The 26,318-nt window shown below is 36.6% G+C and overlaps 1 protein-coding gene across 5 annotated transcripts in view; it reads right to left on the reverse strand.

Moving 5' to 3' along the window:
- SUPT3H (SPT3 homolog, SAGA and STAGA complex component) overlaps positions 1 to 26,318 on the reverse strand; it is a 675,661-nt gene that overhangs the window by 191,336 nt on the left and 458,007 nt on the right. For 4 of the 5 annotated variants that reach the window (XM_043964162.1, XM_043964163.1, XM_043964161.1 and 1 more), the window contains exons 4-5: positions 14,587 to 14,673; positions 4,291 to 4,381 (exon numbers count right to left, since the gene is read on the reverse strand). In XM_043964162.1, the coding sequence (XP_043820097.1) occupies positions 4,291 to 4,381; positions 14,587 to 14,673 (178 nt within the window). Of the gene's footprint in view, positions 1 to 4,290; positions 4,382 to 14,586; positions 14,674 to 15,819; positions 15,945 to 26,318 lie in introns of those variants that run through there. The other variant, XM_043964164.1, reaches the window with a different exon arrangement.

Consider the following 26,318-nt stretch of genomic DNA (forward strand, 5'->3'; position numbering starts at 1 on the left):
ACCGCCCCTCTTCCGGTCCCATAGGAAGCTTCCACTGGAGCCGACTGAGGATCACTCTCTTTTGTTCAGGAACAAGTCTGTGGTGGCAGGGGCAGGCAGAGTAGACAGATCTCCTAACTTTCAGAACTTCACGTGTTCTCTTTCAAAGTGGATGGCTAGGTGAAGGTGACTTTCTCTTTCTCTCTTTGCTAACCCCTAATATACTTTAATAAATGTTTAAAAGCTTAAATTGTTGCCAAATTTATCAGTAAACTTAGCTAGTTCTCCCCGACATGCACACGGTGGGGGGGAGGGGGGCAGATAAGGCAATCACACATTAGATTTTCAACATCACACCACTAACCCCAGCCCCTCAGCCCTTGCAGGGCATAGTGAAACTGCTTGAGCTTGGGAGTTCTGACCTCCAGTTGGCCTAAAAACAATCAATCCGCACTAAATCTGGCACCAATGTGGTGGGTACCAGTGGGCCACCAGGATGCCTAAGAAGTAGCCACCTGGCCCTGATTAGAAAAACGGAGCAGGTTAAAATGTCTGTGTTGATCAGCTGTGAGATTGGGCTGATGAGTGGCCGTTGTACTTACAGTTTTGGACAAGACAGAGATTGGGGAGAGAAGAGAGCAGAAAGGAGGGGAAAGAGGGAAGGAGGGAAATAAAGGAAAAGAAAAGGATGGGAGATGACAGGAGAGAGTAGAGAGAAAAGGAGGGGAGAAGAAGCTGTTATTATTTCCAAGAATGTATGACTCCATAAAATAATGACTAACAAAATGTTGCCAAATAGAGATATCAAATACTTGGTTGTAATGAATAGATAAATTTTACTTTTGATTGGCATATTAATTTTTAACATTCAAAAGGATGCCATGAAAATAAAAGTTTTCTTAAATTAATAAGTCTCATGTCTGTTTCACTCTATTAATTGGTTCAACACTTCTTTCCCCATTTAAAAGAATGATTAGCACTGAAGTGCCAGGTTTCACATCATCCTCTATCATGTTTAAATGATCATGAACTCCAAATTAGTGCAGTTCAAATGAATGAGACTTTCCCGCATAGCTTCTTTTTTTGAGGGGGACGGGGCAGGGCAATGAGGGTTAAGTGACTTGCCCAGGGTCACATAGCTAGTAAGTAGCAAGTGTCTGAGGCTGAATTTGAACTCAGGTCCTCCTGAATCCAGGGCTGGTGTTTTATCAACTGTGCCACCTAGCTACTCTCCGGGGTCCCCCCCCCCCCCCCCCCCCCGTCCATAGCTTCTTGAGAAAGAATCTCATCAATTTGTCTGAAACTGGCTATGCAAATTTTCAGACAGAGGATATTGAGATAATCAGTATGTGGTAAAATATGAAAGTTTTTAACAGTCGGTTAGGATAACTGAAAGACGCCAGTTTTTCAAGGACCACCCTTTTGGGGAGGAGATGAACAGTCCTCCTGCTGCGCATGTCAGACTGCCTGCCGGGCTCTTGACTTCCGGGGTGGAGAGAACGGGAGTAGGCCTTTTTGCCTGCTTGGCGGGACTCCTGACGGCGCGGCACAGACGGTCTCTCTTCAAAGGTGGCCTTTTCGGTTTGGTGAGTTTTTATAAGGAATATAGACTAAGCCTAGATTTAAGACGATTTGTATTGTATTTCTATTTTCCTATCCTTCTAATCAACAGCACCTTATATACAATAAAGGCTCTATCTAGAAAACCAGAAGCTTCTTCCATTTACTAGTCTGGGAGATAAATTAAGGGAAAAGTTAAGTAGGGGAGATTTATGATCTAATATCCAATTTTAATCTCACAAGTAGCTAATGTGAATAATAAAGTACACTGGAAAAGAAGGAGAGGAGGATGAAGTAACTTGGTGCTTTTGTGACAAGGCCATTTAGAGATTCTTTGGTTGGCTGCTTCAGAGGTTCTGGCCAGCTGAAGCTGACTAGTTAGGAGACTCTCAAAAGCAGGTAAGCTCCAGAATCATAGTGTACTTTATGTGTTATGTAAACAAGGTATTATTTCCATGGTATGTTATTTACTGGTAGATGTTGGTGAAAGAGTGTACCTTTGTTAAGAAATTTGCTACTTACGGCTACTCTAAAAATCTACTTTTTAAACAAAGTTGAACATTAAATAATTCTCCCTCATAGTAAAAAAGTAGGGGACTGGAACAGAATATTGAATACATTGTCTGATACTAAGTGACAAGGTGGAGTTGAATCTGAATGGGGAGGGAGGGGAAATGACTGATATAAAGACAAAATGCATCAATGAAATCTACTTTAATTTTGAAAAAAAATGAAATCATTTAAATAAAATGAAAACAAAAAAAGAATAATCTTGTAGCCAAAGAAGAATTGGTTTTGTGAAGCAAAGTTTGCTAGTAAATGATTTCTCCCAGAATATGAGATAATCTAATCATTTTCCAACCAGTTAATTTAAATGACATAATTTTGCTACCTATGTGTTGATATTCAACTTGGTTCACTAAAGAAATAGTTCCTCATTAATTATGTCAGTTTGTTTAGATTAATAAAAAAGCTAAGAATTACTGAAAGCCTTTATTAACTTTGAATACTGATTATCTTTATCAAGACTAATTACTTAATTGATAATTTTTACAACTTCCCTTTTATATATGTAAATGTAAATAAATGTATATACACAAAATATACATAAAATACTTGAAGGGCTTATTATATAATCTCATTTAACTGACAGAAAATTTGAGGTTTGATCAGTAGATGGAAGCCTCTAAACAAGAGAATCCTGACAATATGAAATAATCTCTGCCTTTATCCTAAAATTAGTAAAGCAGATATACAGCATATGGTACAATGGAAAACAGTAGAATTGGGAATCAGAATTTCTGGTTCTAGTCCTAGTAACACAGATCTGTCTCCCTGGTCATCACCAACTGTATGATTGCATGTGAATCAATTAGGCTTTCTCACTCCCCCCAACCCCATTTCCTCATCTGTGATATGAGGGACTGACTACTTTTCAGTCTCTGGTTCTTTCCAGCTGTAGATCCATGATCCTCCAACTAGATGGCCTGTAGGATCCCTTCAAACTTTAACTCTATAACACTAAGATTACTTTTATAACTCTTATAATTAGAAACATGTCTATTAGATATACCTACTTTCAAATGATTAAACTTAGGGAATCACGGTGTATTACGTGGAAGGAACCTTAAAGATAGTTGAATCTCATCTCTTCATTTTACAGGTAAAGAAACTGAGACCCAGTGAGTGAAGAATAGTATAACAAAAGGATCATTAGATTTGAAGTCATGAGTAGAAACATAATCAGGTTAGGGCAAAGTCAGTCCCTCTGCACCAAAACTTTAAAATAATGATTTTAAAGTTTGTATAAAATGTTATATTAATATTTTGACAACACATTTACTCTATCAGTAGAAGTTCATTAAAATTAAGAAAATGTCAAGAACTTAAATGATGCATCTAAAAGTGTACCCCAGAAATATCTAAAAGTTAAGGTCACATTGGAAGTAAATAGTGGAGCCAGAATTTAAATTCAGATTGTTGGATTCCTGATTCTGTGATTCTCCATTGTGAACATAATTCTCAGTTGTTCTTTAAAATGGAATTGAGTTGGTAGGAAAGTAAATTTTAAAAAATATATTTATACTTTATGTATCTGTATAAAACTTCAAATAAATAGTACTGGAAGGGTATACTCATGTATCAGAATTAAGTGACTTTAGATTTTAGTTATTTCATAAAATATGTCCAGTACTATTGATAATAAATTTAAAATTTTCTATTCAAATGAATTTCAAAGGTTTATATATACACTTTTATTCATCATAGATGCCACATTAAAATTACACATATTGAGATCAATTATCCCTTTAAGAAATACCAGTTTCCTAGTTCCATGAAATTCTGATAATAAGCAGTTCACTGATCATTAATAGAGAATGGAAATATTTCCTTTTTTGAAGTCACTTAATCAGAAAATATTAAATTTAAACTGCTAAGTCAGTATTTTGAAGGTTCCTAAAGTACAGTATCAAACAGAAGTATACTTTTTGTGTCAAGAAAATATATCGGCATTACATATGTATATGTACATATATACATCACACACATATTCCTAGTACATAATGCATATATTCAAATATATGTGTACAATTCCATCAAATATGATAATGTATATAAAGTATTTTGAAACTATAGAGCAATATAAATGCAGCTATTATCATTATTATATGTGTACATATATACAAATATATACACAAAAATATATATGATATATATGTGCATACATACACAAGGTGTGCATGTAATTACCTTCTAGGAGATCATCCTCCTCTATTCCTTTGACAATCTTAGACTTGTAGTCTCGGAAAAACATGTATTTCAGCAATCTTTTAAGCTTTTTCTATTAAAGAAAAATATAAACCAATTAGGAAAGATTATATAAAGTATTATATTAGTGAGTATGAACAATTAAATTAAATTCAATAATTATTATATGCCTCTTATGTACAAGTTGTTTGGTACATAAATAAGAAAATGAAATACTAGCAAAAATTATGAAGATGATTAAAATAAATTAAATTAATGAACCTGCATGCAATAATCATTTAGAGCAATATGCCTGACATAATGTTAAAGGATACAAAATAACCATTAAAACTTCATCTATCTTTAAGTGCTAATGATATGATGGTTTATTTAGAAAATACCAGGAAACCAGCAACGATACAATTTGAGACAATATATTCAGCAAAGTCACAAACTACAAAAGAAAGTCTCCTAAATCAATATCATTTCTATATAGTAATAATAAAATCCAAGGGGAAATAATAGAACGGCAAATCTCATTCTAAATAACTACAAAATGTATAAAACATGTGGGCTTCAAGATGCCATAGCACAAAAAATACTTGTATAGTTTGATTACAAAGTTTTCCTTACATAAATAAAGAACAATATAAAAAACTGGAGGAATACTTAATGGCACATGGCTGGGTCATACCAACATAATAAAAACCACAATACTATCAACATTAATTTACAGCTTTAATGTTATACCAATCAAATTATCAAAAGAACACTTTATAGAACTCAATGAAATAATGGAATCAATTTGGAAAAATTAAAAATCTAAAATACTAAGGGAAATAATGAAAAGAGATAAGGATAAAGGGGGACTTTATTCCTCTCACATAGCACTTCTAGATCTCAAAATATATTATAAAGCAATAGTCATCAAACGATCTTATATTAGTTTAGAAAGAGAGGTAGATCAATATAACAATCAGACAAAGGAAAATCTGAAACGATGTAACTTAGTAATCCAATACTAGATAAACCAGAAGACATAAATTACTTAGGAAAAAACTTCCTGTTTGAATAAAAAAAAAACTGGAAGAAACTATAAAGCAGGTTAGAAGAAAATATATTTGGCTCAAGATGTTACTATATTACACAATATATTCTAATTAGATTCATGACCTTAATATTATATTAGAGACTTTACTATAAAAAATTAGAAGAGAAACAGATCATATACCTTTCATAACTATCAGTAAGAGATGTATTCTTAACCAAACAAGCAATAGCAGCAATTAGAAAAGATAAAACAGATAACTTTTATTACATGAAACTGAAAAGATTCTTTACAAAGATTCTACACAAAGAAAATTAATGTACCTAAGGATAAGAAGTGGTCAAATATGAAAAAAAAAACCCACCTTTATATCGAATTTATCTGATAAGGGTTTGGTATCAAAATATATAAACAATTAACACACATGTCTCTACTTAAAAGCAAGTCCCCAGTACATAAGCAGAGGATATGAAGAAAAGAATTGCAAACTATTAAGAACCATATTAAAGAATGTTCCACATCATTAATAGTAAGAAAAATGCAAATCAAAACAACCCTTAGATTTTACCTTGCACCCTGAAAATTGGCAAAGATGACAATGGGAATAATCAATATGGGGGGCTTGTGCAAGATAGGCACACAAGTGTATTATTGGTGGAACTGTGAACCAGCATAACCACTTTGGAAAACAATTTGGAATTATGCAAATAAATTGACTAAAATGTTTGTTCTCTTTCCTTTTGGGGGGGGGGGGCGGGCCAATGAGTGTTAAGTGACTTGCCCACGGTCACACAACTAGTAAGTGTCAATTGTCTGAGGCCAGATTTGAACTCAGGACCTCCTGAATCCAGGGCCAGTGCTTTATCCACTGCACCACCTAGCTGCCACATGTTTGTTTTCTTTATCTAGAGATTCTATTTCCAGGCTTATACCTCAAGTAAGTAATCAATAAGAACAAAGTCCAGATATACAACAAAATATTTATATGTTTTTATGATAGCAAAGAATGAAATGAATTCAATTCCTATTAATAAAGGAATGCCTAAACAAACTGTGGTACATGAATATAATGCAATATCACTGTATTCGACATTATAAACATAAACAGATATGTAGAACTATAGAATTTGAGCACTGTAAGGAATTATAGAGCCCATCTATTCCAATTCATATCCCCTGAAAAATATTCCTTCTATAATTTACCTGAGAAGTAATGATGCATCCCTTGTTGAAGAACTTCAAGTAAGCAGAGTAATCTTTATTATGAGTTAATTCTATAGAACAAATCGGGAATTTTTCTTTCTTTTCCTGCCTATACCTCTAAGATTAAAGGCAAATACTTATAAAAATATAGTCTAATAATTTCCTGGAAAAACTGTCTTTAACCACTATTTTTAACTTGGGATTCTATTTTCTTTGTCACCAAGAACCTTTTCCTGCTCTGTGTCTTAGAAAAGGTTCTGTATGATGATACCTGATTAGGCTCACAGACACTATTGTCTCTGATGATCACTCAAAGAGCTGGGGACAGGGGTGTGGTGAAATGTAAGCAGGTTGTTACATGTTACAAACAAGGAATAAGACAAGGGAAGTAGCATATCATCAAAGAAATGTAAGACTGGAAAAGATGGGTTGGTCACTTGTAAGAATGAAGGGCTAACTAATGGACTACTCATGAACTTCCCTGTGATGAAGTGATGGGGGACCATGGACTAGAATCACACAGATAGGCAAGCATGGGTGGGGTACAAGCTGCATCACTGGAGGATATACCCACCCAGAGGAGAACATTGAGGTACTCTTGTTTTAGGGGCACACTCTGTAAGAAGGAACAGGAGAAAAAAAATACAAACTCAAATTGTGACATGACAACAGGCTGGTAATAATCTTAACCGAAACATACTTTGGCTCTACATAGGCACATGCAAACTTAAAGAATATGTTAAGTGAACTGTCAGCCCTCTAACTTTAAATATTAAACATAAAATTCCTGAGAAAAAAATGCTGGCCTTCTTGAATCCATTTTTCTTGGTCATTTAGAGAATATGTCTGCCAAAAGGGAAAATGTAGTAAAAACTATGTAGCTCTGTATATCAGTGTGGAAAATCTTTGGCTATACTGATGTACCATTTCCTTGGTTTAAGCTGGTAACTAATGGTCTTCCTTTGGATTTATGTCATGAGTCATCAAGTGGCTGAGTATAAGGCACAGTCACCCTGTGTGTGGTTTTCAAAAGCTTCATCTTTGGCACCCAGCAATCCCTTCATGGTTACATAGGGACTCTTGTTAATGATAGTCAATGTTACAAAGCACAATGATTTAGAATTTACAAAGAGCTTTCACACATGTTACCATAAGCAATCCTTATGACACTCCTAGGAGAAGAGAAGTTATTATTATTATTATTATTATTATTATTATTATTATGATTACAGGTTCCTCATGTGAGGGAACAAAGGCTCCCAGAGGTTTGAGTGACATGTCTAGATAGTAAGCAATGGGATGAGAACTCATGGCTTTCAGGTTCCGTGTTCCTTCTATGAGCCAATGATGCCTGGATGATGTTGTGGCCTCACTTTATAAAAGAAATGTGGAAGCAGCTTCCAGGTCCTTTGACATGGACATGCATATGGCAGGTGCTCCTCTATTCTGAGCTTTGAAGACCTATACAATTCCTACAACTCATACCTCAGTGGTAAAGAGGAAAGGTATGCTATCTAACTTTAGAAACATTTCCTCAAGGCATGGAACATGAAAGGAGATTCCAGAGTTGCCAACATCATTAGTCTTCTCTAGAAGACGTGCAAGAAAACTGGCCACTCTCCTAACCCTGTGTGATCTTTACTGTTCAAAAGACCAGAATATTCTTCTTGGGCAGTGGAAAAACACTGTCCCCTGATTTCTCCATGTAAGTTATGCACAACTCTGCACAGAATGAACTGACCTTATAAAAATATTTCTAGCCACAACTACACTTGGACTCTGGAAGGAACTAAATCTGATTGTCTTGAGAAATTTACCATGATTGTAAGGATTTACTGTGTTGAGAAGTGGGGAAAGGCATTTGATGGGGAATATATCTGTATTAATTAATGAATCTTGGGATTAAGTATTCTTTGACTTTAAAGTTGTATCCAGGATTCCGGATGATCTTGCTTGGTGAGAGAAATGGTGGTCACTTAGAGAGTGGCCAGTGAGGCAGCTTAGTGGAGGAAGAGTAATGGATGTTCAGTTAGGAGGGATTTGAATCTTGTCCTAAAACTTTTTTGCTATGTGGCCAAGTGCATATCACAACCTCTGTCAAACTCAGTTTTCTGATCTGCAAAACAGGGGAAACTGTGCCTCTGAGACCCTAACTTGTAGGATTGTTATGAGGAAGCAGAATGCCTTGCACATTGCAGATGTTTAATAAATGTTTGATAACCTGAACCTTAATATGCCATATAAACAAATGTAAGCTGTTGTTATTATCATTATAATTATTACTGTATTAAGTAGAAAGGTGTTTTAGAGAACCAAAAGCTTTTTGCTGATTGGAAAATTTTCTTATTGGGTATGAGTAAACTTGGTGCTATAACCAAAATGAATGAACCTGGCTAAGCATACCAAAGGACAATCCCAAGGTCTCCTGCAGCTCCATGATGTTGTGACTTGGCATTCGGATAAGAAGGAAGCGTTTCTTGTTTGAGATCAAGTGTGAAGAAAATGCATAAACACTCTGTCAACCTTCCCTATCCAGACTCACATCTTGCTACTTCCCAGCATGGTGCCTTCATTCCATTAAGACAGATCTCTAGGTGGTACAGTGGATAAAGCACCGGCCTTGGATTCAGGAGGACCTGAATTCAAATCCTGCCTCAGACACTTGACACTTAACTAGCTGTGTGACCTTGGGCAAATCACTTAACCCTCATTGCCCCATCAAAAAAAACAAAACAAAAAAAGACAGATCTCCTTCCTGCTTTCTAGACATACCCTAGTTATAACTGTATCTTCACTCATGCAAATCCCTAACCAAAAGGGTTCTTCTCCTCTTTTTCCATCAGTCCTAACCATAAAGTTCTTTTAAGGCTTAGCTTCTTCTAGATGTCTTCCAACTAACCTCACACTCCCTGGTAACCTTTGCTTTATACTGAATACCATCAGCACAAAGTAATCAATGTTTCCAACACTTAGCACAATCTATAATACTGAGTAAGCAAAGCTAGCACTACAAAGACTCAGTGTCCCACTATGTGCCTGTGCTAAGCAGGAACTCTCTGGGGCCTTTCATTCTTGCTTCAAAAAGACTCAATTCTATGTGGTCTGTCCCATACCCTCAGTAGTGTGCCTTGGGATTTGGAGTAGATGATTCTTTAGCTTCTCCAAACCAGCTCTCTAACTAGTATGTGAGCACCTTTTCAGGGGGTTGCTATCTCTTGCTCTATCCTTTGTAACCCAATAGTCACCAAGAGAGCACTTGTTACAGAAGAAGCCAGGCAAAGAATAAATTTTTGTTTAGTCGTTTTTCCGTTATGTCCAAATCATTGTGACCCGTTTTGGGGATTTCTTGACAAGGATACTGGAGAAGTTTGCTATTTCCTTCTCCAGGCCATCTTACAGAAGAGGAAACCAAGGAAGAGAGGGTTAAGCATTTTGCCCAGGGTCACACAGCTAGAAAGCATCTGAGGCTGGATTTGAACTTAAAAAGATGAGTCTTCCTGACTCCAGGCCCTCAACTCTATCTACTATATTACCAAGCTGCTCCCATAGATTAATACATGTCGAATTAAATTTAGATTCAAATTAGTTTAGGTGACAATTGATGGTTCTTTCACATATTTCTCACAAATGTAGGTAAAAAATTGCATGAAAAGTCTAGTCCTATTTAATCTTTAGTCATTTTTTTATTTATTTAGAATATTATTTTCCAAATTACATGTAGAAACAAATTTCAACACCAATTTTTTAAAACTTTGTGTTCCAACTTCTCTTCCTCCCTCCCTTCCCAACCCCCACCAACAAGAACTCAAGCAAGTCAATATAAGTTATACATGAGTAGTCATGGAAAGCATGTCCACATTAGCTAGGTTGTGAGAGAAAACAGATAAAAACAAAACTTCAGATTAAGAAACTGTCAAAAAATTATGCTTCAATCTGTTTTCAATACCATCAGATCTTTCTCTGTAGATGGACTGTAATTTTCATAAGTCCTTCAGAGTTATATTGGATCATTGACTTGCTGAAAATAGCCACATGCTTCCCATCAGATCATCTTACAATATTGCTGTTATTTTGTATACAGTACATTTCATTCTGCTTCAGTTCATGTAGGTCTTTCCAGGCTTTTTTGATAGCATCCTGTTCATCATAACTTTTATATAATACCTTAAACCTGACATACCTACTTTTGCCATTATAATCAATCATCATAACTATTTCCCTCCATCCTATTTCCTTCCCATGATATTTACTCTATTTCTATCTTTTTTTATCCTATTCTTCCTCAAAAGTGTTTTGCTTCTGACTGCCCCTTCTCTTCTTTCACCCTTCCCTCCTTATCCTCTTCCCCTCCTACTTTCCTGTAGGGTTAAATAAATTACTCCTCCCAACTGGGTGTGTATGTCATTCCATCCTTGAGCCCACACTGATGAGATTAAGTTCTTTGAGCTAATTCTATGTTCTAAATTTTTCTTCCTCCCTCCCTCCTCAACCCTCCCTATGAAATCAAGCAATTCAATATAAGTCATACATGCGCAGTTATGCAGAACATCTTCACCTTCCTCTAAAGTGTTTTGCTTTTTACTGCTCCCTCCCCCAATCTGTCCTTCTATCCTTCCCCTCTTCCCCACCCCCCATCTCTTTCCCCTCTCACTTTCCCTCAGGGCAAAATATATTACTATACCCACTTAAGTATGTATATTATTCCCTCTTTGAGCCAGTTCTGATGATAGTAAGGTTCACTCACTCCCCCACTCCTTCCCCCTCTTCCCCTCCCCTCCATAAGCTTTTTTCTTATTTCCTTCATGTGAGCTACCTCTGCCAGTCCACCTCTCCACTTCCCCTTCCCCCAGTGCATTCCTCCTACCCCTCAACCCTATTTTAAAGATGCCATCGTGGGTTAGCTAGGTGGCACAGTGGATAAAGCACCAGCCCTGGAACCAGGAGGCCCTGAGCCCAAATCCAGCCCCAGACATAGGCCACACCACCCTGCCTGCCCCACAAAAAACAAGGATAAACAAAAAATAAATGCTCTACAGATATCATCCCTTCATATTGTGGTAAAAAGTGAAAACTTTTAACAGTCAGTTAAGATAACTGAAGGACACCAGTTTTTGAAGGACCACCCTTTTGGGGAGGAGACCGTGATGAACTGCCCGTGCATCTGCTAAGCACTCCACTTCTGGAGTGCGAGCTTAAAAGCAAGGAGAGAATGGAAGTTGGCTTCTTGACTTGGCTCGCTTGACTGGCTCGCTCGGCACACACACGCTGACTCAGCTTTGATAGTGTGGTCCTTGGTGATCGACCTGGTCCTCCATAATAGCATGTGCTTGACGCGGTTCTCAGCCTCATAGGTGGCTTTGGGTTTTTGGTGAGTTCTATACAGAATATAGACTAAGCTTAGATCTAAGACTATTTATTTGTATTTCTACTTTCCTATCTCGCTAATCAACATCACCTTGTTTTGTTGGCTAATTAATTCCCAAACAATAAAAGCTCTAACTAAAGCTCAGAGGCTTCTTTTACTTAATGGTCTGGGAGATATATAAGGGAAAGGTTAAAGGGTAGTTTAATGCTCTTGTATCCAATTTTAAATCTCACAATATTCAGTTCAGACCTATGTCCTTTGTCTAAGTGTATTCCTTTCAGCTACCCTCATACTGAGAAAGTTCTTATGAGTTAGAAGTATTATTTTCCCATGTCGGAATGTAAACAGTTTAATCTTTTAATATCCATCATTCTTTTTGCTGTTTACCTTTTTATGCTTCTCTAGGGTGTTGTATTTGAAAGTCAAATTTTCTATTCAATTCAGGTCTTTTCATCACAAATGCCTGAAAGTCCTCTTTTTCACTGTAGTCCCATTATTTCCATTGAAAGAGTATACACAGTTTTGTTGGGTACGTGATTCTTGGTTGTAGTCTCAGTTCCTTTGCCCTCTGGAATATCATATTCCATGCCCTCTGATCCTTTAATGTAGATGCCGCTAGATCTTGTTTTATCCTTATTGAAGCTCCACAGTATTTGAAATCCTTTTTTTCTAGCTGCTTACAATATTTTCTCCTTGACCTGGGAGCTCTGGAATTTGGCTATAATATTCCTGGAGGTTTTCCTTTTCGTATCTCTTTCAGGAGGTGACTGGTGGATTCTTTCAATTTATATTTTACCTTCTGCTTCTAGAATATCAGGGAAATTTTTCCTGACAATTTCTTGGAAGATGCTGTCTGAACTCTTATTTTGGTCATGGTTTTCAGGTAGTCCAATGATTTTCAAATTATCTCTCCTGGATCTATTTTCCAGGTCAGCTGTTTTTCCAAGAAGATATTTCATACTGCCCCCTCTATTTTTTTTATTCATTTAGATTTGCTTTACTGTGTCTTGATTTCCCATAAAGTTAGTAGCTTCCATTTGTTCAATCCTAATTCTTAGGCCATAATTTTCTTCAGAGAGTTTTTGTATCTCCTCTTCCATTTGGCTTTTCAAGCTGCTGACTTCCTTCTCATGACTCTCCTGCATCACTCTCATTTCTCTTTCCATTCTTTCCTCCACCTCTTTAAATCTTCCTTCTATTTCTCCTACTTTCTCTTCAAAGTTCTTTTTGAGCACTTCCATGGCCTGAGACCAATTCATATTTTTCTTGGAAACTTTGGATATAGGGGCCCTGAGGTTGTTATCCTCTTCTAAGGGTGCACCTTGATCTTCCAGGTCCCTAAAGAAACTTTCTATAATTCTCAACTATCTGCTTGCTCATCTTGCCATTTTTTACTTGACTTTTAACTCCCTCTTACAATGGGGCCCTACTTCCAAGCTCTACTATCCCAAGCTTCAGAGGGTCCCAGGTGTTTTGGTTTGAGGGAGGGCAGGTTTTTCTCTTGCCTGGCCTGTTCTCTGTTCTGAAGATAACCTCAAGCCAACTTGCTAATTAACCAGCCAGCAGAACTTTGTGCGCTGTGGTATTTCTTAGCTTTGAGGAGCCTGTGCCCCTCCCTGACCTGGGCCTCTGGCCACTCAAGATTTCTTCCTGGTTCCCCACTGGGGTAGGACAGCCTCTTTAGTCATTTCTAATGAAAAGCTTTGTTGAATAGGTAGAGGTATTGAACATAGGAAAGGGTGTTTAATTAGAGTAACCAAAAGGTGGCTGAACAGTAACTCAGGTTTCTCCAGAAGGTAAAAATTTCCCTTATTAGCATAATACCTGTTTTAGTGCTCTAGGGTTGTTCACCCTTTCACATATTTCAGTCTTTTAGCAAAATGTTATATTTGAATTATTAACGCTAGGGTTTTTTCAGTCTGTCAATTGTGCAAGAGGCTAATTTTAAATATTAACATTACACAGAAGTATATATTTAAATTATTCATGGATTATACAATTATCATAATTCAAAATGAGAAAAATGATCTTAAAGAGATTAAAATTAATATCACAAGAGCATGGATTTTGAGCTGGGAGGGACCTCAGAGGTCATCTAGTCCACTCTCTCATTTTGCACAGGAGGAAACTGAGGACCAGAGAGTTTAAGTTCAAACTCATACAAGGAGTAACTAACGACATGAAGAGCTGGGCCAGTGTACTATGAATGTAAATCCAGTGTTCTTTCCAATACATCACACCACCAAAGATAATACAACAGACATCTGAGCCCTCATGGCGCTAACCACTGATTATTTGGTTTTACAATTTTATTGACAAGGTATCGGTACCAAAGAAATGTATTTTTTTGCTTATGTGGTTAATTGTTAGAAGGGAGCCAGTGATGATGATAATGATGATGAGATTATGAGAAAATTTATTCTTATGGCCAGTAATAGCATAGTCAACGAGAGCTGCCTACTAAATACTGGGCTGGTGGTGAAGAACCGTTCCTTTAAAGGAAAAATGAGTAGATGATTAAAACAATTCAGTTTTTACAGAAGTTTTCATGAAAGAAAAATTAGGAAACTAACAATAAGAGCATTTTGTGCTGATGCTGTAACAAGGCCTAGAACATTCTATCTGCTATTGGCAACTTCCCTTTGTAAAGGATACTTTAGTGAGAAGATCATTTTTGTATTACCTTGTCTTTGCGCATCAAAAAAAGAAGATCTTCAGCAGAAATCACTCTGGCTCCTCGTAGCTGTGAAACTTCAGCTGCTTGCTGCAACTACAAACAAGAGAAAAATGTGAAATCCACTTCTATAATATGTGCTTTGTTTATTAGGTAAAGATAAAATTAAAGATAAACACAAAGGAGGCATGATGTCTCAGGAAAGACAAATTCTAACTTCAGAATGTACCATGAATGAAAAATCTTTGGGGATATTCAGCAAATACATTATAGCATTTAAAAGCCAAATGTCCTATGTTTTAGGATGCCAAAAAATGCAATTAGATTAAACTTAGGAGCACACCTGCAACATGATACAATAAACAGAAATCTTTGATTTCTTTCATGCAAAAAAAAAATCTTGACGCTCAGCTTCCCGAATTGCATTAATGCACCTGAAAATAATTTCATGAAATTTTATCCTTCATACCCATATGAGCAATGGTTTCACTCAGTATCACTCGTTGAATAAGTATATTATTAATCTGAGCTCCCATGCTGGTATGACTTGCAATAGGTCTATTCAGAAGTTAAAAAGATCAACAAAAACAGTAGCTGTTTCTAATATCCAAAGAAAAAAAGTACTTTTAGTTTTGGCAAGTCTTCAGTGGGTAAAGGATTCAGTCCATAAATCATAATACTGGACTGCATTAATTTCTTTCCACACTAATCACACGCACACAAAAAGTTAACTGTATCTGGAATGCACAACACAAAACATACTGCATAAAAAGTTACAGATTCCTCCCACCCCCAAGTGCTCATTTGGGCCTTTCCTGCTACAGAGACTAGAGAGTTTTCAGGAATTCAGAAGTCCTAGAAACATAATCTTACTTGAAACTGACCTGGAAAATATAAGAATGTGAAAAATGATAGTTCTATTTTTCTGGCAAAGGCAAAATCAGTTTCTTATTCTGATTAGTTTGAGGGAACATAAAATGCTTATACTTCCATCTGAAAAAAATCAAGATGCTAGAGAAAATGCTCCAAAAATGCATCTGTAATTTCTTCCAAATTTGATCATACCATGCTGATTGTACCAAACCCACTCTATCCAATCTGAAATTACTGTAAAAATATTTATATTCAAAAGCTATCCCTGAATGCATCTCTTTCTGAAAGTAATACATCTAACACACACACTCAACAACATCCTGATGAAAAGCTCTTTAAAAGAGGGTACAATGTTTTTGGTTTTCTTACCATTTGTATGAGACCAAATAAAATATCTCTGATGAACAAACACTACTCCACAAATGTTTAAGCTATTTTTCCAATTCAGCTTCATACTTCTTGCACATATACAAACTACAAAATAGATTAAGCTCTCAGAGTGTCAGCTATAGCACTCACTTTCCTGGCTACTGTGGTTGGCATAAAAACATGATTCTATCTATATATAGAAATTTATTTTTAACCATCAACCATTTAAAAAGGAATCTTGAAAGAAAGGTTAAAAAAAGGAGAGAGAGAGAAAGAGAGAGAGAGAGAGAGAATGAATAGTTTTGAAAAGGGAGGGTTTTTTTTTAAAAGACTGGGATTGCTTTTAGGTAAAAATTGCTTTTAGGTACATATGCTTTTTGAACAAAAATATTTTTATCCCTGTCCACAATTCATGCAATCAGTCTAGAAGGGAACATAAGTTGTGCGTCAATCTTTTTGACCACACACAGAGTCCCAGGAGGTAGGAATGTCAAGAAACATTTACTAATACATAGGATGACATTCTGAAAATTGCCAAGCACTATACAAATGAGGTGTCATCTTTGTTGTTAAGAAGGTGTTTTAACTATATGACCCAAAATAGCTTCTCAAAATTTAAAACATTATTTCCGACTGTTCATATTTAAATTTCTGTATTTCATACCATCCTGACTGGTAGAATCTATTATATTGGCATTCAGTATTCATTTAATAAATCGCATTTTCTGTGTGTAGAGTTCTGTGTATAGCTCTCAGGGGAGATTAAAAGTTTAGCTAATCTTTGCTCTTAGAGAGCCTACAGTCTAGTAGGTATATAAAACAAAAACACAAGTAACTAAAATAGTACATGATTACATATGATGTATATGTAGTATATGACTACATTTCAATCCATATGCCTCTGTGACTATTATTATATGACTATAATAAGACTATCATAACTACAATATTGTATAATAAGCACATTAGAGAGGAACAAAACAAATGGCTAAGTAAGACCTGAGGCCATTCCAGTTCCAAGAGTGGGAGGCTGGGGGCAAATGGTCAAGGGAGGCTTCTTGCAGTAGGTGGCCTTGACTTGGGCTTTAAAGGAGGGGCAGGAATTCCACAGCTGAGGATGAGAAGGGAGATAAGGACCATTAGGAACAAAGGGACAAAAGGGTGGAGATGTTCAGGGGATCCTCCAGACTGAGTAGTGTAGAGTGCTGAGAGACCAAAAACATTAGATAAGACTGAAAAGGGAAAATGACTGTTGGTTGTCATAAAGCTTTGAATCCTGGACAAAAGAGTTTGAATTTGGGGCAGCTAGATGGCGCAATGGTTAAAACACCGGCCCTGGATTCAGGAGTACCTGAGTTCAAATCCGGCCTCAGACATTTGACACTTACTAGCTGTGTGACCCTGGGCAAGTCACTTAACCCCCATTGCCTGCAAAAACAAAACAAAACAAACAAACAAAAAAAGAGTTTGAACTTAATTTAGTAGGCACTGGGGAGTCACTGTAAATTGTTGAGCAGAGGAGTGATGTGATCAGTATGAAAACAAAAATTGTTAATAAAACAACACAAAAATAATAGCTTATTAACCAACCTTTCAAATACTGCTATGCAATTCTAGGGGATAGGAACTGGATCTGTGATTTCCTGCCCCCACAACTGCTAGTGTCCCACTGCCTAAATGGTCTCACATTTATTTTTATTTATTCTCTTTTAATCTCTATTCTTATGCTTGTTATCTTCCTCCTTAAAGCTGTAAGTTCCTTGGAAATAGCGATTGATTAATTCTTTATATGTGCATTTTTATCCTAAGCACCTAGCACAATGCCTGGCACAAAACAGGCACTTAGTAAATGTTTATTGACCAACTGGTATAGGAAACCCCCTCTATCAATGCAGAACAGCACTTTCCCTGAAATTTGTAATCTAGGAGAATTGCTTAGAGCACTATGAGTAAAACTTGGCGACTTGAACCAAGGTCCTTCTTGGCTTCATGAATGACTTTCTATCCATATCATCATCCTCCTTCCCCCCCCCCCCAGTCATCATTGTCACTAGCATTTATTTATATAGGGCTTTAAGGTTTGCAAAGCACTTTGCACATGTTACCTCAGTAGAACTTCACAGCAAACCTGGGAGGTAGGAAATAGAATGAGCCTTAAAGTGACCTGCCCAGGGTAAAGCAGCTGCTAAGTATCTGGAGGATTGGAACTAAAGTCTTCCTGATTCCAAGTCCAGTTCTTTCCCTACACTGTCAGCTAGATGCCTTTATGCATTCATATGCATATGAATTACATAAGTTAGTACAGGCATCAGTAACATAGGTCAGGAATACAATGTGACAATCAGGACTGCTAGCAAAACTGCACAGTAGTTTACTTCAAAGCCCTCAACCTTAATTCATGCTTTAAGAAGGGTTTAAGGTTTGACAAATTTTCTCTTTAAAACCTTATGAAGAAGGTAGTATAAATATTATTATCCTGATTTTATATTTGAGGAAACAGGTTCAGAGTGGCTGTGACTTACTCATGATTACTTTAACTAAGTGTTAAAACCAGGATAATAAAAAGAACCTAATTTACAACACATTAAGATTTACAAAGCACTTTACTTATATTGTCTCATTTAGTCCTCAACAACAGCACTGTCAGGTAGGGGCTATTATTATCACCACTTAAAGACAAGGATACCAGAAAGGCAACATAATCTAAAAGCTAGTGTCATTTCACTCTGGTTTGCTGACTCCAAATCCAGTGTTCCTTCTTCTAGACATGGGCTCTTCTTTAGAAACCTCTCTGAAGCCATTCAAAAATTATCGGCTGTGCATCTCATATAGCTCTCTCATCCAATTGCCATCCTGGGCAATGTGCCCAGCACTCCAGAATACCCTCCTCTAGCCTATTAAAATTACCACAATCTAATTATATAAGTGATTAAAGTAATTCATACAAAGGTATGAATAACAAAGAAACTCAACCTTTCAGGGATTATTTACATTGTTTTTAGACAAAATGGGCTTATTGTGTGTCCCTTGCTTACTCTAGGCCACTGTCATCAAAGTCCTCTGACCTTTACTACCACATCAAGGAAGCAGCTTGGCATTCATCTTTTGAAAGGTTATCAGCCCTTGTTTTAATGCATTTGATGTGGGACAAAAGCATTATAAACTTCAAACAAATGCCTTTGGAATAGGTAGCATAGAGGACGGAGTGCACCTTGAGTCAGGAAGATCTGATTTTAAATCTGGCCTCAGACCCTGAGCAATTCACTTAACCCCGATTTGTGCCAGTTTTCTCATCTGTAAAATTAGGATCATAATTAATAGCACCTCCTAGGATTGTTGTGAGGATAAAATAAGATAACAATTGTAAAGTACTTAGCACAGGCCTGGTACAGAATAAGTTATATAAATGTTAGCTGCTATTATAATTATAATTATTATGTTGATACAAAATAAGACTGTTGGAAACTGTTTTCTGAGAACTATTTACTGTCAAGTTTCATATTTTTGAAAATAAAAGACTAGAAGTAAAGATCCTAAAACAATAGCCAATAGAGCAAGGCAAATATTTCTGTTAATAATTAATGAAGAATGAAAACATTTTACAATTTTGTGCATTACAAAGAAAGTAGTATATACTATAATTGTATTAAAAAGCTAACAAGCAATGACTGGGGGAAATGATATTTTAGGCTTAATCACTAGTTTAATGACTTTATGAAGTTAACTTTCTTGGCTAGATGGAATAAGGTATGTTAACAGTAACCTTACAGTAATTCTTTTAGCAACTTTAACAAATTATAGATTTGGTAAAAGAACTATTTATTCCGCAGTGATTGCAGTTCACTTTGTTGAAATTCAGCTTTGGCTTAATAATTTTTCTATTGTTTTCAAAATAAACAAATGGCAACACCCACATTTTCAGTAAATGTTTAGCTAAAGGCTAAGAAAAATGTTCACTAACAAACACAAAAATCCCAAGTCTTCAAGCATACTTTAAATCTTTAGGGTTCTGTGCTAAATGACAGAAACATACACACACAAATACACACACAGAGATACCTTTGGAAGTCATCTGGTGTGGGATTCACATCATCATGAAGGTAGCTAGGAAGGAATTCACCACAATAAACTGTTCACTTACTTTCATAGCCACCCAAAAAGTATAATCAGAATTGGTAGCTGAGGGAGAAATTTGAGACTTATTTTGCCAGGAGAGCATCTGATAGGAGGAACGAACTTAAGGAGAGAGGTGAGGTCAAGTGCCTTTCCCAATGTTCAGCAAGAAGGATTAAGCACAGACTAATTGAAAGTTTTGAGTACAATTTCTAAGTCCCTAAGTAGGCAATACAACATGTGCCCTAGTAAGCAGGAGAGTTGGCATGGCATAGTGTGCTGAACTTGTGGTAAAGAAGTTCTGGGTTCAAATAGCCCCTCTTTCACTGACGCTGAGTAGGCACAGTACTTCAAGATTTACAAAGATCTTTCCTGTGAGGAAGGTAGTATTAGTATATTCCCATATTTTGCAGATGAAGAAACCAGGTATCAGAGAGAGAAAATGAAACACTCATGGGCACAACTAATAAATTCTTTAATACATCAAGTATTTATCCTGTTTTAGCAGTTAACTGGAAGAGTAATATGCCTACTGAGTTAATTTTAATCACATTTTCCTAAAGAATGACTTGGACTGACACTACAAATAGAATCTGGATGGAGCTAAAAGAAAGTGGGATATAATGAAGAGAAAACTGGCCTGGGAATCATAGGTCTTGGTTTCTCCTTTCAGCTTGGGCACTTACTAGCTATGTGAGTTTGAATATGTCACACATCACAATAACTTTCAGGAAAAATAATGATTTTTTTCTTCATTTCTAAATTTTAATTTCTAAAATTTTATTATTTAAAGATTTTTTTATAAAACTGAATTCCAAATTCACTCCTTCCCTTTAGCCCCCACCCACCCATTGAGAAGGTATGCAATATGATATCCATTATAGATGTGAAATACAAAACATTTCCATGTTATCCCTGTTACCCGCCCCCAATACTACAAGAAAAATAAAATGAAAAAAATTATTCTTCAACTGGCATTTAGAGTTCATCAGTTCTCTGGAGGTGGACAGTGTTTTTCATTATTAGTCATTTAGAATTGTCATGGATCATTTCATTGGTAAGAGTAGTTAAGTCTTTCACAGTTTCTCATCACTGCAATATTGCTATTACTGTATAAATTGTTTTCCTGGTTCTGCTCACTTCACTCTGCATTGCATCTGTTCATATAAGTCTTCCCAGGTTTTTCCTGAAACCATTCTCTTTATTCTTTTAATTTTTTTTTTTTTTGTGGGGCAGTGAGGGTTAAGTGACTTGCCAAGGGTCACACAGCTAGTAAGTGTCAAGTATCTGAGACCGGATTTGAACTCAGTCCTACTGAATTCAAGGCTGGTACTCTATCCACTGCACCATCTAGCTGCCCCCCTTATTAATTCTTAATAGTATTCTAACACAATCATATTCCACTTTTGGAACACTGATTCAAATATAAAAAATAAATCATAAAAAACCTAAAGGATGATAGACCTTTATATCTTTCAAATGGTGAAGATGAGATAAGTTCTTAATCAACTATGACTTTGATGAAATTTTAGGACAGATAAATTATATAACATAAAAATCAAATTTTTGCAGAACAAAAACAATGATGCTTAGATTGTGAAAGGAAAGAAAGAGTGGGGAAGAGTAGAGAAAATGTTTGTGTTAAATATCTGTGATAAAAGTTGGACATATGAAACCTTTAAGGAACCAAAGCACATTTATTCAAGTAAAAGCCATTCTCCAACTTATTAATGGCCAAAATGATTAACCACGTTAAAAATGTTCAAAATTTCTAATAATTAGAAAAATGTAAATCAAAACTACTCTAAGAACATTAAAAAAGTATTCAGGGGCAGCTAGGTGGCGCAGTGGATAGAGCAATGGCCCTGGAGTCAGGAGGACCTGAGTTCAAACCTGGCCTCAGACACTTAACACTTACTAGCTGTGTGACCCTGGGCAAGTCACTTAACCCCAATTGCCTCACCAAAATTTTTTTTTTAAAGGATCCTATCTAATATCCATCAAAATGGACAAGATACTAGTATAGCAGTGTGTATAATAGACTATTGGTGGAGAGACAATTTGGGTATCTGAAAAGCAATATGTAATTATAAAACAAAAGTTAACAAAAATGTCCATAATCTTGTACACTGTACAAGTACCATTACTCGCACTATAACCTAATCAAGTTACTGAAAGGGAGGAAAGAGGCTGATCTGTAAAATAAAAACATTATTAGTGATAGTATTTGTAAGGGAAAAAACCCAACCCTTATAATTCTTCTGCCAAAACTCCAAAAATGAGAGATACTCAATGACAGAGCAGTGACATGAATGCAATGAAACATTAATGGGCCATATGGGAAAAAAATATGAAGACTTCAATATATATAGGAAAACCAACATATGATGCTGAATGAAGAAAACAAAACCAAAAAATATACACATCACTATATAATTAAAGACAATAATAACAGCAACAAATTCATGCTAAATACACAGGAAAAAGAAGCTCAAGGAGGGTTAGGGAAACAAGCAAGAGCAGTTAGTTACTAGTCATATTAAATGTAATATACACATTCTGTTTGGGGCTTAAAAATTAGTAAATAACCAAAGTGTACAAACACCTGGATGATAACAGGCTCACTCATGGTTTCAGAGCTGGAAATAAACTCAGAGGCCACTTAATCCAACCTCTTCATTTTATAGATGAAGAAACAGAGGCACAAAAAGATTCAATGGCTTGTGCTCCTAAAGAGTCTGAGGTGATGCATGAAGCTCCATGTTCCTGACTCTAAGTCCAGTTCCTCAGTCTCTACACCAACTTTCCTCTTTCATTTACAATTTCTTTTTTGTTTGTTCATTTTCATATGCTTTTGTCTATATGTTCAAATACATGTACTTGTCAAAGGAAATTAAAATTTATAAGAAAAGTAAAATATAATGTAAGCTGATACTTCTTCAATGCTTTAAGGAATATAAAATGAATGAATAAGAATTGGCTTAAAATACAGAGAAAAAAGAAAGTATTTTTTCATTGTCCAAGTGATTAAACCACTATCTCTCAAAGAAGTCTGCAATCCCAACTTCTTGGGGAGGGGGTCCTTAAAAATAGACCTGTTTAGATGATACAGCTACAAGACTGCTTGAAGGCAAAAGGCCTGGATCCTATGATTTGTGAAGATTTTGATTCTTTGATCACACACAAGTTGGTCACACCTAAACTTTAAATGAAACTAGATAGCTCTGGAAATGAAGTCTAGGGATGCAGGATCTTAAATTAAATTTCCAAATTCCCTTGTGTATTAAACTGCAATTTTGATGGACTGATGTTTATCATTAAACTAATTCTGTATCTACATCTCAGAGCCTAAGTCATTTAAAGATATATCTATATAAGTATACATATATGAAACTCATATATACATGTATATGTATTCTGTGCATATGAATATACACACATGCATCTGCTCTGTATTTTTCCAGGTGTCCCACAAGCATCTGAAATTCAAAATGTCCAAAACACTGCCTTTCAACTACAACTCACCCTTCTTCCAAACCTCCCTGCTCCTGTGGAGAATTCAATTCTTCCAGGCTTCCAAGTTTGCAACTTCACTTTCACTTGCCACATCTAATACTTTGCCAAATCTCGTTTCCTTTTTCAAAACATCGCAAGCATCCATCCCCTTCTTCTCTACTTGTATAGCCATCAGTCTAGTTCAGATCCTTATTGTCTTCCATTTAGACTATTACAAAAAGCCCATGATTTGTTCTTCCTGCCCCATCTCTCCCAACTCCAATTCATTCTCCATACATTGACTAAAATGTTTTTCCTACAATGTAGGTCTGATTGTGTCACCAGAATATTCCATAAACTCCAATAACTCTATGTTTGTTGCCTCTCAAAGAAAACAAAAATTCCACTCTTAAGTCTTTTGAAGACCTTCATAGTCTGGCCCAAACTTTTGTTCCAGTGTAATTTTCCATTACTACTCCCTTTCTGTGGTTCAGCCAATTGGATTTCTTGCTGTTGCTGACACAGAACACTCCGATTCCTATTTTTAAATCTTTGTATTAGCTGTCCTTTATGACTGGAATGGACTCTCTTCTCAACATTGTGCCTTTAGAATCTTGTTTCCTCCAAAATTTTGCTCAAATGATCTTCCAGCTGTTAATGGTTTCCCTACACCATGACCTTGTGTTTATTTTGTTTGTTTGAATGTGTGTATGTATGCATGCATGCATATATGTGTGCATATGTGTATGTGTGTATGTAAAGGTTGTCTTGACAGAATATAAGTTCCTTGTGGGGAGAAACTATTTCATTCTTGTCTTTGTTGATTGACTGATAATGTAGAAAGGTATTGAAGTGGGGAGAATGAAGGGCAAACAAACTCATGACAGATGTCCCTAATGTTGAAGACGACATCTGTTGAGAAGAAGTGGGATAAGGATAGTGTTGTAAACTTAAGTAAAGAGAAGGAGGTTTGAAAACGTCATTGAGGGGCAGCTAGGTGGCGCAGTGGATAGAGCATTGGCCCTGGATTCAGGAGGACCTGAGTTCAAATCTGGCCTTAGACACTTAACACTTACTAGCTGTGTGACCCTGGGCAAGTCACTTAACCCCAACTGCCTCACTTAAAAAAAAAAATTGAAAACGTCATTGAAGGGAGTAAAACAGAAAATCTGAAAATAATAAAAATGATGCCACCAAGTAGTGAGGGGAAAGCTGAGATTAGATAACACAAACTTGTACTGGACTCAATCTTCATAGATGAATCCATCCATTAGTTATTAGCAGCTCAGGATTAGAAGCAGAAAGGCTGGATGATAGGAATGAACCATAGTTGGAGCTTGGCCAATATAAAGAATCCTAGGACAAGAGGGCAAGAGAGTCAATGTAGTGAGTAGTTCAGATTGCAAACTATAGTGTCAAGACTGTGAAGACAGGAAAGTGAGTTAAGAGTAGGGCTGACTGTCTGGGAAAAGAAGGAAGACAAGATTTCCACCCTGGCTGCATCACTTTGGCATCCCTTGGACACAAAGCACCAGGCTCCAGGAACCTTTTCTCTGGGAAAACTCACCATCCTGTAAGCTCCAATCAGCTTTGGTGCTCACACCTCAGCACTATTCTCTGCCTCTCTGATTGGAGGGCAGAGCCCTGAACCCTGAAACCTCCATTTAAGGAGGGGGCTCAGCACAGACATAACCTCATTTCTCACCCGGCTCTACTACTTTGGGACTCCTCAGACTTCTCCACCATGCCCTCACATGGGGTGCCCTCCTCCCCTACTTCCCAAAGCTTTCCCACTTCCTTTTGTATATTGTTTCCCTCCCCCCATTAGATTCAAAGCTCCTTGAGGGCAGAGATTTTCTTTCTTTCTTTCCTTTTTTTGTATTTGTATCCCCAGTGCTTCTGCAGTGTTTGGCACGTAGTAGGTGATTAATGATTACTGACTATTGGGGTTGAGTTGATGAAAAATAGTTTTCAATGTCGAATGAGTCAGAAAGAAAGATAAGATAGTAAATGATTAAGATCAGAAATGGGAATTCCTGTGTTTCATATTGTAGAGCTGGCAGTGTTTGACATGATGGTGAGGTCTAAGGTATGACTACCCCTTTGGCTGGCATAGGTCTAATGAAAATGGAAGTCACAGAAGTTTAGTGAGGGGATAAACTGGGAAGTGAGGGCTTTCAAAGACCCATCAACATCAGAGGGGTCAAACTGACTTCCCAGGGATCCAAGCTACTCCAGCAACTGCCAGATTGGAATATAATTGGGGAATGTTTAATAAAATAAAATAAAAATATAAGATAGATAATGTTAATTTGTGGTTTTCTCAGTCAATATGTAATCTCCAGGGATGGATCCCTTTCTAATTTGAGTTTGACACCACTGATCAACATTAATATTTAAATACCCAAGGATGAGAATTCTCTTTACAGAGTTCTTAGAGAATTCCCTAATAGGAGTTAGAATAGAGAATAAAAAAATGTGAATCAGGTATTAAGCACCTTGAAAAAGGAGAGAAGTACTCATCCAGAGGTAGCAAATGCTATGAGAGTTTAGATATGGTGGCAATGCTGGATGGATTGAATCCCAAAGGAGGAGAGAAGCAGCATGGCATAGCTGATAAGAGTGCTAGCCTTTAAAGTTAGGAAAAGCTGGGCTCAAATTCTGCCTCTACTACTTCCCTGCTGTGTGAGCTTGGGAAAGTCACTCAACTACTCTGAGCCTCTGTAAAAGGAGGGCTTGGATTGGACAGCCTTTAAGGTTCCTTGCAGCTCTGAATCTGTGATCCCACAGGCTGCTGAGAGATGGTGGCCGCTGGAGGGTCCCTAAATGACCGTGGAAATAAATGAATGAACGAAAAAGTATGTATTAAGCAATTACTCTGTGCTTAGCAC

This window comes from Dromiciops gliroides, chromosome 4 (genome assembly GCF_019393635.1).
Source record: "Dromiciops gliroides isolate mDroGli1 chromosome 4, mDroGli1.pri, whole genome shotgun sequence".
NCBI classification, from domain to species: domain Eukaryota; kingdom Metazoa; phylum Chordata; class Mammalia; order Microbiotheria; family Microbiotheriidae; genus Dromiciops; species Dromiciops gliroides.